This window comes from Anoplopoma fimbria, chromosome 5 (genome assembly GCF_027596085.1).
Source record: "Anoplopoma fimbria isolate UVic2021 breed Golden Eagle Sablefish chromosome 5, Afim_UVic_2022, whole genome shotgun sequence".
Taxonomy (NCBI): Eukaryota; Metazoa; Chordata; class Actinopteri; order Perciformes; family Anoplopomatidae; genus Anoplopoma; species Anoplopoma fimbria.
Genome location: NC_072453.1, coordinates 8,847,967 through 8,865,581, shown reverse-complemented (window position 1 = coordinate 8,865,581; position 17,615 = coordinate 8,847,967). Strand labels below are relative to the sequence as shown.

Sequence of the window (17,615 nt, the reverse complement as noted above, 5' to 3'; positions counted from 1 at the left end):
CAAAAGCCCTGCTCGTTCTCACACCAGCTGCGTCCCAATATGGGAGATACTGTGAATAGTTTTTAGACAAATGAGCGCCGTCTTGGCAGAGTGGAGGAGTTTCTCTGCCAAGATAGTGAGTGTACAGATTTGGAAATGTTTACTTTTTTTGTTTCTTTTTCCTGCTGGAGACTGTGTCCAATGAAAAACAAGCTCACAATTAATCCTACAAGGAAAGTCAGTCAGGGATTACTTATACTACTCGATAACAGAGGAACTTTCATGTTAAGAATTATGTTATTTCTTACTTATTTTAAGGAAATTAAAAACAACATTTAAACACATCTTTTTGTTTATTTAATTCTGTTAACTTAATAAGCATATATCGATTTTCAGATTCATTTCTTTATTTTTAACATATGTTAAATTGTTTGTTTGCCTCTGGGAGAAAAAAATCAATATTTTTGCAGCTTAACTGCTGTTTACTGTATAAAAGACACTCCAGGTTACATTATCCAGATAGTTTATGGACCAGAGTGTTTTTAATAAGTTGTGTAAATTGTGTCGTGCCAGCTAGATTATCACCGAAAATGATCTCTAGAAATTGAAAGTGATATGCACTGATGAAATAAATCTAACATTAATGTGAATGCAATAAAACTTTCTACTACTTTTTAAATAGCATTGAAAATATCTCTCTCAATATAACTTTTCTATTATAGTTTCTATTAGGCATTGGTTTTAGTATCACTTCTTATACACTTTATATTTTTACTCTTTGTTGTTGTATTTAACTTTTTCTATTTTAGATGAATTTTTGAAATGTTTGATTTACCTTGATCTTATTGCTATTGTGTTTTATTTTGCAATGGTGTTGTTATTATTTCTTTACACTCAATTATTGTTATTCTATTGTTCATACATGTTTATATCTTTATTCTATTGTTACTATTCTTCTGTTGTTAACTTAATGAAACTCTGGCACAAAATTTCCCTTCAGGATTAATAAAGTTCTATCTTATCTCATCTCATCTCATCTTATTTTATAATCCGTCCTCTCTGACTTCTCTTCCAGGGTAACCTGACGTTCGGGGTGGACGGCGATGTGACCTTGATAGAGAACAGAAAGCTGGTGTCGGTGATCCGGGATCTGCTGTCCACCAAAGAGGAAAACGTGGAGAAGGCGCTGCTCTACCGCACGGTGGCCACGGGCCGAGACGTCATCGAGAAGCAGCACACGGCGCAAGAGGCCGGCTACGGACGGGACGCCCTCGCCAAGGTCATTGTTGGGAAGACGTAAAATTACAAGTTTGTGGTCAACTGTCTTTGTAGTGGGAGGCACAAAAAGAAACAAGAAACAAAAACATTGGCCAGCTGTTGCCTGGAGCGTTGTGACATTCCACTTAGTGTTGGTTTTTTTCACACTGATTCACACAAACATGAGTCACAATGTTGTGACTCCAGACACAGAGGAGAAATGTGTGTGGGCCGTTTTCTAAAGCTGCACTGTGGGCTGTGAACTGAAGTCTGACTCACTGATCTATTGTGACCGTCTCTTCCAGACCGCTCTGAGCCCTTGAGCAAGGCAGCGGATACGTCTACCACACACTGTTAACTTTTTGTCGTCCACAGGCCATGTACGAGAGGCTGTTCTGCTGGATTGTTGGACGAATCAATGACATCATCGAGGTGAAAAACTACGACGCCAGAGTCCACGGGAAGAACACCGTCATCGGGGTGCTGGACATCTACGGGTTTGAGATTTTCCAGAACAACAGGTTTGGATTTTTTATTTATAAACCCATATTTAACAAGGTAAAACCTGTCGATCAAAGATCTATTTTGTGAACTGGACGTGGTAGAGACAGAATATTGCTCCAATATTAAAAGCATCAAAACATCTGCATCTTCATATAAAACATTTAGCTTTTGTTTCTATTTTGGGGTGAAAATCTTTCGGTATCTTGTGTTGCCATTCACTTTTGGTTATTGATTATGCAGTAATAAAGAGGCGGCTGTGTCTCAGGAGGAAGAGCGGGTCGTCCATTAAACACAAGGTTGGCGGTTCAATCCCCGGCTCCTCCCCTTCATATTTCAAAGTGTCCTTCAGCGAGAAGGACTTTTTATATTTGAAAGAATCAATCAACTGATTGCAAAAATGTAATAAGACAAAAATGTAACACTAATATTTGCTAAACTTGCCCAAAAAAACTTCAAGAATAACAAGTTTACTTTATAAATTATAGAAATAATATGATGCCTTTTACTTTAGATAAATATAATTGGTATGCGTAGGATCACTGCCTTTTTTTTCTCAAAAACTTGTTGAACTGATATTTTGTGTAATTTTTCAGTAAATCACTCAATGATGCTTGACTTTGACTAGGTGTGTAGGATTGCTGTCCATCAGTAACAATAAAAAATAAAAAAACAAAACGTTTTACTCATGTAGGCGTCTCTGCATACTTATGTGCATTGGTTTATCTGATCACTGTCCATGAAAAGGCAAATTTTTTTTATTTTTTTTGAAGTTGTGAATCGATACAGAACTTTCTTGCATTAATCAGTTTTTCCTGCCCCCACTAGTCTACATATTAACACATGATTTTATTTGTTGTAACACACAGCGATGATTACAACAATGAGTATTTCACGTAGCTGCATCCATAACTTTCTGTCTCCTCTGTTTCTGCAGCTTTGAACAGTTCTGCATCAACTACTGTAACGAAAAGCTGCAGCAGCTCTTCATCCAGCTGGTTCTGAAGCAGGAGCAGGAGGAGTACCAACGAGAAGGAATCCCCTGGAAACATGTAAGGAGGACGAGTTGGGTCTGTTTTATGTCTCAGGGTATCTGTTGTCATGTCTAATACAATTTGTTTAGGCGGATTATATAAAGGATGCTGGATGTCTCTCAGTTTGTCCAAAAAGTACACAGACAAATTTAAATAGCTTTGACTTTCTAGAATCACAAAGATTTAAATGAATTAATCACTGCATTTATTCACTTGTATAGTATATAGCCTTCTGTTATTAATTAATACCATGTGCAATATTATTTTTTATTCCTTTTTCAATATCACTGCCCATTTGCCTATTTTCATATCTTAGTTTACTAACTTTACTACATTTTTTTTATTCTAATGTTACTCTATTTTTCTCTTATACACATTATATTTATAACTCTAATGTTTATATATGTTTTGATTTTCTACTCTGTGTTTTTTTCTTATTCTTTTGTTGTATTTTTTGATCAATCTCTGGCCCAAGAATTTCCTTCTGGATTAATAAAGTTCTATCTCGTCTCATATTTCTGTCATCTTCACCCAGTGTCTTTCTGTCCTCTCTCGTGTTAGATTGATTACTTCAACAACCAGATCATCGTGGATTTGGTGGAGCAGCAGCATAAAGGCATCTTCTCTGTGCTGGACGAGGCCTGCATGAATGTGGGCAAAGTCACCGATGAGGTTTTCCTCCAAGGACTCAATATGAAGCTGGCCAAACACGTCCACTACACCAGCCGCAAGGTAGGAAACAATGAACACGGATCTGACTTCTTATCAGTTAGACATGAAGTAATAGAGAGAGGACAGGACTTTCTTCTTTCTTTCAAGCTGATCTGGGATCTGTATCATTCACTGGATACTCTTGTGTTAAATAGATATAATTTACAATATTTTCTATCCTACTTTAAGACTAATTACTATGTCAGTGTCTCAACTAGAGAAGTAATATTCAAATTATTCCTTTAACATAGCAACTATTTTCATGATGGTTTGAGTCATTTATCAAGCAAAAATGATATAGATAATTTAATGATTCTTGCGTCTCAAATGTGAGAATTTTATGCTGGTATTTGTCTTAACAATATAGACCAATCCATTAATCTATAATAGAAAAATAATCATTTCTTGCAGCTTGAGTCTCAGTGCTGAACATATAAAACGTTTGATCTGTCTTTTACAGTTGAACTGTCGATTTAACAGCTTTTTTATTTTCAGTCCCAGCCGTGACTTGCAAAACAATAAAATGAGCAATAAACCTTCATATAAACATCAAGCTCTATATGAGATTGTGTTTGTGAAGCTGTAGTAACGTGAGAACAGCAGAGGGCAGATTACACCGTGCAGTAAGTAACCATTACTGTCTGAACATGATCCTGTTAGCTTTAATAATCAGGAAGCCTCACAGTCTAATTCACTAACGGCCCGACTGAACACACAACACGCTTTCTGTTTGAGATCAGATGATTGGATAAGGTGAAAGTCACTCTGATCTGGGGTCAGTGTGTGTCAGTTTCTCTGCAGATGATGTGTTTGGAACAGCTGATAAGTGAAAACAAAGCAGTTTTATTTTTAAATAACTGCAACTCTCTGCATGGACACAAGGGGGCGTCCGCTGTCAGAGAGAGAGAAAGCAAGCAGGAGTCTGACTCAACACTTTGCACAAGTGATGTCACTGCCAGCCAATGGGAGTGTACAGTGCTGGTGCTCTGCTGTGTTTATAACGGGGTGATGGAGGAGGGAGAAGGAGGAGGAGGAGGAGAGAGGAGGGAGATGAAACATATTTATAAGGAGAACCAAGTGGAGAAGAGAGAGGGAGAGATGGTGATGCAGAGAACATGAGTGATACATTTTTTAACCAGTGAAAGCTAATGCCTGATTTAATACTTATGAGTAAGATCTTGTTGTTTTGTTTTTCGGGTTGTCTGTCCGTCTTTACGTATGAACGTCCATATCATTCTTAAGAATATCACGATATCTCAGGAACAACTCGAGGGAATTTCTTCAAATTTCCGCACAAATGTCCAACTGGATTCAAAGATGAACTGATCGGAGTTTGGAAGTCAAAGGTCACTTTGACCTGACCTCCTTCCCATTCTTTTGACAGCGATATCTAAGGAACGTCTGGGGCCACAAACGTCCCCTTGGACTCCAAAGGCAACTGGTTAGATTTGGGGGAAGTGAAAAGTCACTGTGACCTCACAAAACACCATTTTTGGTCAAAACTCAATACATTTTATGCCAATTGTGACAGTTTACACAAATGTCTAATATGATAAAACATTTTAGATAGACACATATTTAAACTGCAGCTTGACTTGTTGGTGGAGGAAAATAACGTGAGGCGTTTAATCTATATTTTTCAAACCGTGGAGTCTAAATTTATAGAATATATAGAAGTATTGAATCAATATAATCCATCAAATAAATCAAAGACTGCCTGACAAAAGATTGATAAACTACGGGTCAAAATCAAATAAAAAAAATGATATGCTACACCCAATCAGTCGCAGTTCCACATCCTCACAGAACGCACATTAAGTATAAATGATGGAATAACAAAAACTTTATGTTCCAATAAACTGCAAAGAAACAATATTGAGCCTTTAGAACACAGTTTAAAAGAGACTTGTGAAACTTGAGCAGTGATTCCTGGAACCAATATTTGTATGAATCAATATCAGCAAGGGATCCTTTTTTCTTTCCTGTCTGGAGTCCTGTTGCCAGGCAACATTAACATAATGGACTTTGTGTGAGGAAGTAGAGTAAATTGTCGGGGGCTTCAGTGGATCTCCGGGGATTCTTTTTGGATGGTGAAATAGACGGAGTGTATTATTATTTAAATTAACGTTCATGGAAGTCGAGGCTCCCAGTTTAAATGTTGGGATTGTCTCAACAGAGACGGAAAGCTTTTATTAGCACTAAATAAACATTACTACATGATTTGTAACACACTATGATGTGGCTGTAAGCAGCAATAAGGACATATTTTAATGTGTTTCATCAAATTCCAATTCATGATCTGTTTACACACCAGAGTTCTATTTGTTGACAAATGCATTAATAAATATCTCTATGCAACTGCAATAGAATTATTCATGGTGTTGCTAAAGTTAGCTATAATACAAGATATACGAGTTGCGTACGAGAAACTATGATTATATGAAATATTTCATTTTGTACTACAGGGAAACAGCTTTTCATTGGATTGACCCTGGAAAGAGACTCTTAGTTTCCATCATGAGAACCAACATAATCTTAAAAATCAGAATATAAAGGGGTTCATTTCATAAACATGGTTCTGTTCTAAATGTATTTGAATAGAAAAACTAAGTCCTTGCATCAGAAGTGTCTCACTGGATTCATACAATGAACACAAAGGGTCAAATGAAACCTTGTACTTTTCTGTTTTTCTTCATTCTGTTCCTCTTAGACTGCTTTAATTTGACTGATACAATAACAAGCCCCCTTTTCCTTTGTAGTTTACAGTGATTGATTATTGTCTTGTGGGTTTTTGCATATTAAGACTTTGATTGATATCTGTGTGATTCATTTTGAGCGTGAGTAATTGTCCCATATGGACATTAATTGAAAACGAGTGTCAGGAGAACTGTTAGTCATTCTGTTATCAGCACCACTTAGTGGTCATAATAATGTTTGCAGTCTTTTCTTTGGAGATTTGTGAATTGCTTTCAGCCGAATAAAACAAAAAAAGAGCAAGAAAATACCCTCCCTGTATATTAGTGTGACCCAAAATAAACATCCTAACAAACTCTCATGATGCAAATTAGCTTTAGGGAAAGAAACTTTAGAGGCTGTGAGGGTACAAAGTGTGCTCCGGCTCTGCAGACTTGAAACACCGACTGTGGCTCTGCAGCCTCGTAGCTCAACCTCCAGTCTTTCAAGTGTGTGTGCCGGGATGAAAAAAGCATGAAGGTTTGGGAATAAAAAGATGAAGTGCAAGAGAGAGGAAGAGAGGTGCGGAGGGGGAGACTGGGAATAAAATGTGAGAGGAAGTGAGATATTCACATCAAGGGAGAGGACAGGCTGAGGTGTGTAGGGGGAATGAAAACCAGAAATACTGTGAAATAGGACGGATGCAGCAGCTGTATGAGTGGTAGATTCATGCATATTCTAAGGTCCTCTCATCAATATTTTTCAACAGTGGATCAAATGATCGGTTACAGCTCCCCTTGTTTCTACTTCTTCTTTCTTGAAAACACAATTTCTTTATTTGACGCATTAATACGGATTACAGTTTACTCATGAATATTTAAATCAGTTGTTAACTATCAATAACTGCTCCCATTAGCCAATAGATTATAATTGTACCGTTTTTAATGCATTCTTTTTATATATGCATATCCTGTGCAATGTCCATATAAATTCTACACGCTGTTTTTACAGTATAGAGACATCTTTACACGTTCATATTGTACATAATCCTCTTGTCCATGTACATCCATTCAGTATTTATTTCTGTATTGCTTACAATTTACAACTTACAGAACACTTGACCCGGCATTTCATTTTATTGTTGGGCTTTGGTGCTTTTGAGATATATATTTATATAATATGTATATATATACACACCTACTTGCATACACAACCTTGTACAGTAGTTGAAAGCCTCAGAAACAAGTTATTATAGATTGGACTGTGAGTTGAATTTCTTTGTGTCAACTTGCTGTTTTTCGTGGTCAGTGAATGAATCTTGAGTCCTGCCAACGCCCCGTCTCTCACCGGCGCCACCACCACAAAAAAACCCACAGCGTTCGTATTGAGTTTCATGCAGAACAGCGTGAAGCATGAAACTGACCAGAGCTTTGCTTCCAAGAGTTAAGGAGCCATGCATCGGAAGAGTCTGAGTCAGAGATCTATTCTAGGAGATGTTCCTGTAACACAAGCTGTGCTGCCGGTCTGCGGTTCAGACTCTTTATTCGGCTCACCTTGTCCGGGCTAAACGCTCCTCATTCATTCATCACTACATACTGCATGTGCACAGCACCCCATGTCTGAACCTCAAGCGGTTTTTAGGTGCACCTGTCACATTTAACTATCAGTGGCCTTGTTTTTCACTGCAGTGTTTAAGTCCTGCACCTCTATGGAAACAGCACAATCGTAGCTATAAAAGCAGAGAGGACTCATAAATGTCTTTAATGCAGTATAACACAGTTATGATGCCATAAATCATATAAAAGAAAAATATGCAAATGGAATTTCTTTGATAATATATTTTACAAAAATTGGAAAACAATGGAACCTATAAATCCAACATTTTACAAGTGCCCGAAAGTGTTTTGGCACTTGAACAAAATCTATTAACAGCCTCTCCTGGCCTCTTATCAATGCTCTGTGCTCAGCAGCATGCAATTTAGTCGAATTTTCAAGGAAATTTTGTCACGTGACTGCCGGACTCGAGTAAGTCAATCATGGCTTCCTCATTGCGCTGAGGAGCACAGAATTTAATGTTTTTTTAAGTATCTGGTTAAAGCAAAAGGTTTATTCAGGGCGAGCATTTAAATGAGACTTGCAGAATGAAATGTTTTTGATGAAATATCACAATTTTAAGCTTTGTTTTGGTTGCTTTTTCTGACTGAAAAGTTGGTCGCACATGTTGTGTTCAAGGACCATCAGAAAGATGAAAATCTGACAAAAATGATGTTTTTTTATAGCTTCTGGCTACGATAACCGGTGTAGTAAAAAAAAAAAATATATATATATATATATATATAGATATATAAAATCCCGCCCACAGTTTTTGGGGATCAGAGGGTTAATGACTTGTGGCACAGAGTAACACACATGTCGTTAAAAGGAGCTGCTCACAGATTAAAGCAGAAGAGGAGAGGAGGAAAGCTTACATCGCTAACAGATGCTCTCTGTTGTGGCTTCAGCTTCTCAATATGTCATGTTGCTTTGCAGTCTGGTGAAGATACATTTATTTCTACTGGCCTCCAGGCTTCTCAGCCTCGTTATGAATTAATCAGATGCTTTTGATGCACGGGAGTCACGGGCTTGTTTACAGAGACGTCTAACCGAAAGAAGAAACGTTTAAATATGATGATAATGCATCAGTGGGATTTATTATTTCTTTTCTTGCTTCTGCGTTGGTGCAGTAAAATCAGACTGTCTACAGTTGTTTTCCATCAAGTTTTGCTTGTGAGTCTCTTCACTTTCATCACACTGAAATTGAACTCGTTTCATAAATGTTTTACTCCTGTTTACTGCCAGCAAACTGCATCCTTGTTTACTCGAGTCATACAGTGTTTTATGCTATTTTTAGGTCACTGCAGCACAACCAAAACTAGCTGGTTATTTTTCTTAATGTCTTATTCTCTGTTTTCCTCCATCATAAAGCTCCAATAATGATTTAACCCATAATTCTGCACCCACAATGGGTGTATGTGCACAGCTGTTCAGCAAACTGAACACAAATAGTTGAAGACAGCAGCTGGCCTTTGCAGTTATTATTTGCAGTATTGGATTAAAATAACAACAGATTAAGTTATATTTATAACAAATCTGGAAAATTTTGTGTGTTTATAATAAAACATTGACTATTAAATATCTTACATTTTCTCCCAAACTGCACCAAGTCACAGGACGTTCTCTCAATCCCACTCAAACAAATCTAAAAATAAAAGTTAAAAAAGTTAATACTTATTGAGCTATTTATCACCTGATTCGTTCCCCTCAGCTCCACAGAGCGTCTTTTAACTCGTAGTTTAGTTTTTTACGACCTGCAACTTTTGAGCGTCCAGTATTTCAATCTTGTTTCTGCTGACCTCTAGTGGTCAAAATAAAATCACTTCCTGCAGGTTTGAATATTTACATAGCATCTTTAAGATATGTTTGATCCAATGGGGTTTGTAGCTGAATGACAGACACGGGATTGGGAAATCAGAATATTTTAAGAGAAGGAATAACTCAATTTATAGGATTTATTTATTATATAATATAACCTCAGCCTTTTCCTTTAATCAGAACTGACCAACATGTGCCCTCGCTGTTAAATCTTTCATCTCTGTTCCCTCCTCTTAGTGGATGGTTAAAGTCTCCCCCCTTCCCTTCCCTCCCTGATCCCAACTCTCTCCTCATCTCACTGTACGCTGCTTTGATCTCCTCAGATGTGCTTTTCTTTTACATTTTATTTAAAATCATGCGCTGACACAGTTGTTTCTTTTTGGAGCAGCCATCCCGGCAGCTTCGTTTCCTGCCTCTCCCTGTTCTCTCCTCAGTTATTTTTATTTCACCATCCCTCCCTCAATAGCTCTCTGTTGCCTTCACTTCCTTTACCACCTTTTTTTTTTCTCAATTTTCTCATCTGCCTCCAGATTTACTTTTCACAAGAGCCTCACAGCACTTAGCGTGTACAGGTGCAGCATACTAATGGGAAGTGATGTCAATATGTGTGTGTGTGTGTGTGTGTGTGTGTGTGTGTGTGTGTGTGTGTGTGTGTGTGTGTGTGTGTGTGTGTGTGTGTGTGTGTGTGTGTGTGTGTGTGTGTGTGTGTGTGTGTGTGTGTGTGTGTGTCCTCAGCCTGCTGCCGCATGTATTTAATGCATGTAGGGGGTCGGCACTAAGTGGTTAAGCTTTCGAAGGGCCATGTGTACGTGATGCTAATCACAGAGCTACTCTGTTCATTAGCTGCAGGGAGGCACAAGGTCAACAGCAGCAGCAAGGACACGGAGAGAAGTCCAAGAGATGGAGAATAAATGTAGCAGCCAGCAGTTTATATGATGCAGAAGTGTCTTAGAACCTGCATTCTCTCTACTGACCATCAGGGGGCGACTCCTCTGGTTGTATAGAAGTCTATGAGAAAATGACTCTACTTCTCTCTTGATCTATTCCCTCAGTAAACATTGTAAACATGAGTTTATGGTCTCAATCTCTAGTTTCAAGTCTTCTTCAATACAGCATGATGTTCATTTAGTAAATGATGCTCCATTTAGAGTCAAATAGACCATAAAAGCAGGGTATGCTTTAGGGCGGGTCTTACTGTGATTGACGTATACGGCGTCTCTACGTCACTCCTCCGTTGTCCAAATGTCAGAATCTGAACTAGAGTCAGAAGGTGTTTATTGCTAAGTCTGTTACACATACAATGTGAAACAGTAAACACAGTGCAATAGTATAAGACATCATTTTTAAATATAAATATGAAAATGTGCAACAAATATTAATAAAGAAAACACAAGATATGGTAATTTATTTTCATTGGTTGCAAAAAACAACAACAACATGACAATGAGGCTTGAAAACAGCAGTACTCAAGCCAATGGGTGACGCCACGATGTCTACGTCCACTTCTTATCTACAGCCTGTGGTCTACAGCGAGGGTGTAGCTCTGTGTTTTAATACCCTGACAGCTGCCACTCTGTTGTCTGGGCACAATCCATCTCCTCATCTGCCGCCTGGATCAGCTCCATCGGTACCCACTGTGAGTCCCTGACGGGTCTGCAGAGCGTCAGACGCCGCTCATCAGGAGGTCTGGCCCTCGAACCGGAGACGGCTGTTTGATCCCGGAGATGGAGAGCAGGAGGGCACAGGTGGCAAACGGGATGGTAGGAGAGAAGTGGATAGTTAGGGGGGTCAATATGACCCACCAGCACACAGGTTTTATTTCTGTCTTAGAGGGACTGCTGGAGTGTCAGAAGCTGTTTGTGGTGTTTTGTAAAGCTGTCCTCACACTTTTTAGATTATAAATTCTCTGGTACAGCAAACAGTTGAGTTTGCCAGACCAAGTTCAGGGACTGGAGGCTGATTTCGAGTTGTACATAGAAGTGCTGGTTATCAGGTTTTGAAATAACCGTTAAGTAGAAATGTAGTATTGAAACTTCTCCAGTCAAAAGATACCAGCAAACTATTTTTTGGCCTAGATCGAGAAAAATTTGTTTGGTTTTGCCTGCAGGAAATCAGTGCAAAGTTACTTTACCTAAAATTACTGCAACGCAGAAAAGAGAAGATCTCTAGTGTAGATACAATGCGGTAAAGTATAAACCGGCCTAAATGATAGAAACCTGGTCATATTTGAAAAGATTTAGATGGGAGCCCAGTTCACCCAAATAACAATAACATATTTTTTAATTGCGTTACACATATAATAGTACTGGTAGCAGTAGTAGTAGTAGTATCCAACCATTACTAGTGGGCAAAATTGATATAATCTTCTACCTCTGAGAATGTATAATTTTTTTATTGCAATATTGAAAAACGTCACGATAGTTTATTTTCTGGAAACGAGGTTACGGCCGGTAATCGAATGTTTGCGACACATTTAATGAACGCATGTCGTGTTTCTGCTTCTTAGTCAACAAAAGGTGATCAAACACCTGTAATTTGTGATTATTTAAGCCTTTAGTTACGTTCAAATGCTGGAATATGAATTCTAATTTCATAAGTGGACAATACTTAATATATAGACTATTTTTATAAAAGTGGTTTTGGTGATCTGAGTCTTTTATCTGCAAACAAAATCTCAAAGAGCCGTCCCAGTAGTGTGAGTTAAAGGTGAACTGAAGCTTCTCATCATCACTTCCTAACACTTTGACACCTCCAGTGATTCTCTGAGCCGGTCGGTTCCACCATGTTCCTGTTAGTTTCTGTCTCTCGCCTTCTCACCTCACTTTCTCTCTCTGTTCACATTTCACCTCCTTTCCTTTTTTCTATTATTCCTGCAGTTTCCTCTAATTTAAATGTTCCTGTCTCCACCCTGCCTCTGTCTTTATTATATTTGATAAAACTAACATCACGTCACTCTTTTGCTGCATCTACTGTTTAAGCTAATTCATTTTTTTATCATGTCACCTTGACTCTCTTTATGTTTTTGCCTCAGTCCAGTTTTTAGAAACCCATTTCTTTCTATCTCCTTAATTAATCTGTTTATTTGACTATCTGGCTATCAGTAATTTCTACTTTACAGTCAATCCAATTTCAAATGAGAGGAGGGGGGTGAAGGCTAAGGAGGCTGTAGAAAAGATTGCTTCATACATATAAAAGATTATATATATATTATATATATATATATATATATATATATATATATATATATATATATATATTCTGATTAATAATATAAGTCATTTTAAAAAAACATGCTGGTTCCAAATTTTCAAATGTTATGTGATGCTGCTTTTCTTCATCTTATATGATATGATAAATTAAATAATAATCCTGAATTAAATCAAGAAGTAAATTGAATTGTTTCGGACTGTTGCATCTTGATGACCTCAATCACCTTATTGCTTTTAAGAATTTTAAAACTGCAGCGTTTTCCAGCGTGTTCTAACATTTTAATAGGTGAAATGATTAATCTGAAAAGTGATCATGCTAGTGGTATTTTATTTTGTAGGGATCGATGGTCTCGGTAAAAGCTTGCTGAGTTGGCTGTTTTTCAGCACTTTTCCTGCTTTACATTCATGGAGTCGTACGCCTGAAGCTGCCCAGCAGTCACTCTGCTTTACTGCATTTCCACGACAACCGGCATTAAGTTTTGTTGCTCTCCAGTTAATCTTAAAGGGACAGTCATTACATCATTCTGCCCCATCAGATTTGATCTGCTGGTGTTTCGGCTGCGTATGAAATTTAGGCAAGAACAGATATCTGATTATAATACCAATACTAAACATTTAGAATTTAAATGTTTTGCTTATCCAGTATATTTGCTGTTCCATAGGTTACATGTTGTTTGTTTTGTTCTCATTTCTCTTAGAATTTTCTTTTGTGAATGAGGAGAGGAATACAACATAACAAAAAATAATCGGTTAACCAAAGCATGTTTGTGCTGTGACAAAACAGACACTCACAACTTACATGAGTTTAAAGTAAAATACTGTGAGACTTTCTTAATAATAACTACTTATTCTACTGGCAGCATTACTGACATAAATAACGTTGAGTGCATCAATCCATCCGTATATTTGTCCACCCATTCGTCCATCTGACCATCCCCCTTTCCATCCATCCAATTCATCCATCCAATCATCAATCGGTCCATCAATCCATCCATCTAAGAAACAGCACAATACATCTTATATCTATCTAAAAATGACATCTACCAGTGTGTCCTGGAGTGATTGTGCCCGTGCTGTAGGTTATAATGAATATTGGAACGTGTTTATTTACCCTGTCCATTATTTATCTGAACTGTGTCTCTCTCGGCACATCCTTATGTTCCTCCCTTCCTCGTTCATTCTGACCTTGCTCTGTTTATATTCGTGTGCCTTCCCTTCTCTCTCACACACACACACACACACACACACACACACACACACACACACACACACACACACACACACACACACACACACACACACACACAGACTTCTCCATCACACCCTCGGTCTTAACACTAGGCTGAGTCCCAAACACAGAGGAGGTGTTAAATATAAAGCTGCCAAGAAGTGTGTGCATTGTGTGTGTGTGTGTGTGTGTGTGTGTGTGTGTGTGTGTGTGTGTGTGTGTGTGTGTGTGTGTGTGTGTGTGTGTGTGTGTGTGTGTGTGTGTGTGTGTGTGTGTGTTGGAGTGTAACTGATTGTGATGGATGAGGGGCTGTCTGTCTGTCTGTGCATCTGTTTCTCTCTTTATTCTCTGTGTTTGTTTTTGTTTGTGTGCATTCATTTATTTGTTTCCTGACAGTGTTGGAGGTATTTATCTCCCTAAAATGTGCGTTCTTGATTGCCAAATAGATCTCTCATACTCTTGAGACGATTAAACTCCATACAGGCTTGAAATTAAAATCTTGGTTATTGAGACCTTATTGAAATGATTTAAAGTGTTGCTAACAGGGTGCATTAAATTCCTCTTTTTTAATAACATTTTTATTTCCTTTGTTTGCTGAGCACTTTACTGTTGGCAATAAAAAGAAAAACCTCCAGACTATTACTGGAAGCGCCGATGCATCAGTAGATCTCTGAGGTGGCGGGGAGGTAAATAGTTTTGTGATTTCAGTGAGGATTTTCACTCGGCTGTGTCACAGATTTAGCGCCGAGTCGCTGTGTGGTTTTCATTCAGGCCTTGAATCAACGCCGGTGATTCATTCAGCTCTCTGATGTAAATCTGTCGGTTTCTCTGTGAGGTTTTTATTGTGTTTTCCTCTCAAATGGGATTGTTCCCTCTTTCATTGTGTGTGTGTGTGTGTGTGTGTGTGTGTGTGTGTGTGTGTGTGTGTGTGTGTGTGTGTGTGTGTGTGTGTGTGTGTGTGTGTGTGTGTGTGTGTGTGTGTGTGTGTGTGTGTGTGTGTGTCTCTGAGAGCACTCCGATGAGTCAGTCAATATTTCTACAAAGACCTAAAGTAATGGAACGTTTTGTGTTCGGCTCCGTCGACAGAAATAGCAGCCAGGTGGAGGCAGTGGGGCTGTAAAAGTTTTATTTGTTGGCTGTGTTTTTCACTCTTGCTCTCTTTTTTTCCCTCCATACCATTGTCCATTTTTAATGCAACTCTGAGAACATTTCATGGCCAAAAGAATGTGGACACCCACCCATTAAACCCATATGTTATTGGTCGAACATCTCATTCTAAAACCATGCTCATTATTCTGATGCTATAACCGCCTCCACTCTTGAGGGACGACTTCTTACAAGATTTGCTCCCATTCAGCCACAAGAGCATCAGTTAGTCCAAAAGTGATGTTTATGATCCAGTTCATGATAAAGTTGTTGGATGGTTGAGCTCAGGACTAAGTCAAGTTCCTCCACAAATGGGAAAACTATTTCTTTATAGAGCTAATTTGGTGCACTGTCATGTTGAAACAACCAAACACAAACTGTTGCAAAAGTTGGAGGCACATTCATATGTAAAATCTACATGTATGCTTGCATTTTGTTTTCTTGAAATTAGAGAAATAGTTCCACAATCTGAGAAATGTGCTTTTTTTTAATGCTTTGTTGAAGTATGGAGCTAGAGTCCAGATGTGGTTAGCCTAGCTTAGCATAAAGCCTGGAAACAGGGGGTGAAATATCTAGCTTGGCTCTTGTATTTCGTTTGTTTAATCAGTACACAAACAAAACAATATAAACAACAAGATAGAATCTTTGCTGTGAGGTTGCCAGGTTTGATATCACTGTGCCTGTTCAGAGACTAAAACTTAAGCTCACTGACTGAATCTGGCAACCACCGCTTCAGCTGGAGACGCTGTTTGCAGCCACTTCGGAGTCTTTGTGTTAAAAATGTTGAACTATTCCTTTAAGAGCTCCTTTAAAAACCACAAATGCTTTTAGCGCATTGTGTGTCACATTCACTTTAATCTCTCCTTCCTGTTCTCCTGCTACATGCTAATCACTTCTCTCTCTTTGGGGTTGTTGATGATGAAAGCGTGGGATCCCACTCTCCACTCCTCTGTGTCCTATGAATCACGCACACACACAACTTTACCCTGAGCAACACGTCATAAACTGCAGCTTTGCAGATGTGGATGAAACAGGAAGCTTAATCGTGGTCATCAGAAGCGGTTGCCAGGCTGTGACGGACCTTTCTGCATTTCCATTCATGCTCCTACACTCCCTGTTCTCCTGATCACTGGCCTACATACAGCCATCAGCCGTCAGAATCACACTTTAACATTCTTTTTTTCCCCTTTGCTTGCACTGTCTCTTCCCATCACGCCACATTCGTCTCTCTTCCTCTTCCTCAGTCCTCTTGTCAACTTTTCTCTTGCCCCCATTCTAGATTTTTTATTCATCACTTCTTCCACTTTGCCTCCTGTCTTCATTCCTCTTCCTCTTCCTCTCTTCTCTTCTGTGAGGCTTTATCCGTCCTGACAGTGTTGAGTGTTTTTCCGCATCACTGCATCTGATCTGCGGTTGCTCCTGCAGTTTTGCAAATCGTTCTCAGCATTTTGGTTTAACCTCTTTAGAGAAATAACAAAAGGGCTGCTAATGTTTGAAATTCAATTATGTGCATACATTTCTAAAATGGACAATTTACCCAAACTGTCCCGATTTGGAAAAGCCACAAATCTGAAACTTCAGAAAACATTTACTTGCAAATTTAATTTAATTTAATTTTAATTAATTTTAATTAATTTTAATTTAATTTATTTTAAATGTATTTTAATTTAATTTAATTTAATTTAATTTATTAGATTAGATTAGATTAGATGATATTAGATTATATTAGATTATAGCCATCATTTATGAGGAGAGACTTCTTCTCCTCTGCTCCAGGGTCGCTAGTTTAGAATCAGTCACTGTTTATTTGACTGTGTCCTTTGAAAACATTTTAAAGTAATGGGTAGAACTGCAGACTTCATATTTGGACTCAAATCACACACATTTGAATTTAAGACCCTCTAAAGACAAGAGGTGTTTCCTAAAAGCGTTACAACACTCTTTTAAATCATCAGTGATTGCCAGAATATGTGACAGTTGATGTAACGTTAATGATCATGTTTACATTTGATCACATTCATGGTCCTTTTGTCGTGGAGGTATTCCTTTTAAGTATACAGTATTATACTCCTTTGCTCTGTTAATACTTTCTTCTGAGATGATTCTGTATCGTTGCTCACTCTCTGCTCTCTGTCCGTCTCTCTGCAGCTCTCACCGACCGACAAGAGTTTGGAGTTCGACAGAGACTTCCGCCTCAGACACTACGCAGGAGATGTGGTGTGAGTGTCTTAACGTTTTATTTATTCAGGAGAAGCTCTTACCGGTGATTCATGCTCCTTTTCCCACATTTGTTCATTTTTACATATTCATGCATCAGAGCTGCACACTGAAACCACAGTCTTGTACTTCTGGCTGCTTCAAGAGCAGATGGAATTAAGAGTTCCTAAATTAAACTTGATGGTTGTTTGAATATGTGGAAGCACCACTCATGCACTCGTTTTGACTTGATTTTGACCCTATATTCTT

General features: G+C 38.3%; 1 protein-coding gene across 1 annotated transcript in view; it reads left to right on the top strand.

Moving 5' to 3' along the window:
- myo1d (myosin 1D) overlaps positions 1-17,615 on the top strand; it is a 103,386-nt gene that overhangs the window by 27,036 nt on the left and 58,735 nt on the right. The window contains exons 8-12 of the mRNA XM_054598522.1: positions 1,055-1,258; positions 1,612-1,757; positions 2,675-2,789; positions 3,333-3,503; positions 17,298-17,368. Of these exons, the coding sequence (XP_054454497.1) occupies positions 1,055-1,258; positions 1,612-1,757; positions 2,675-2,789; positions 3,333-3,503; positions 17,298-17,368 (707 nt within the window). The remainder of the gene's footprint in view (positions 1-1,054; positions 1,259-1,611; positions 1,758-2,674; positions 2,790-3,332; positions 3,504-17,297; positions 17,369-17,615) is intronic.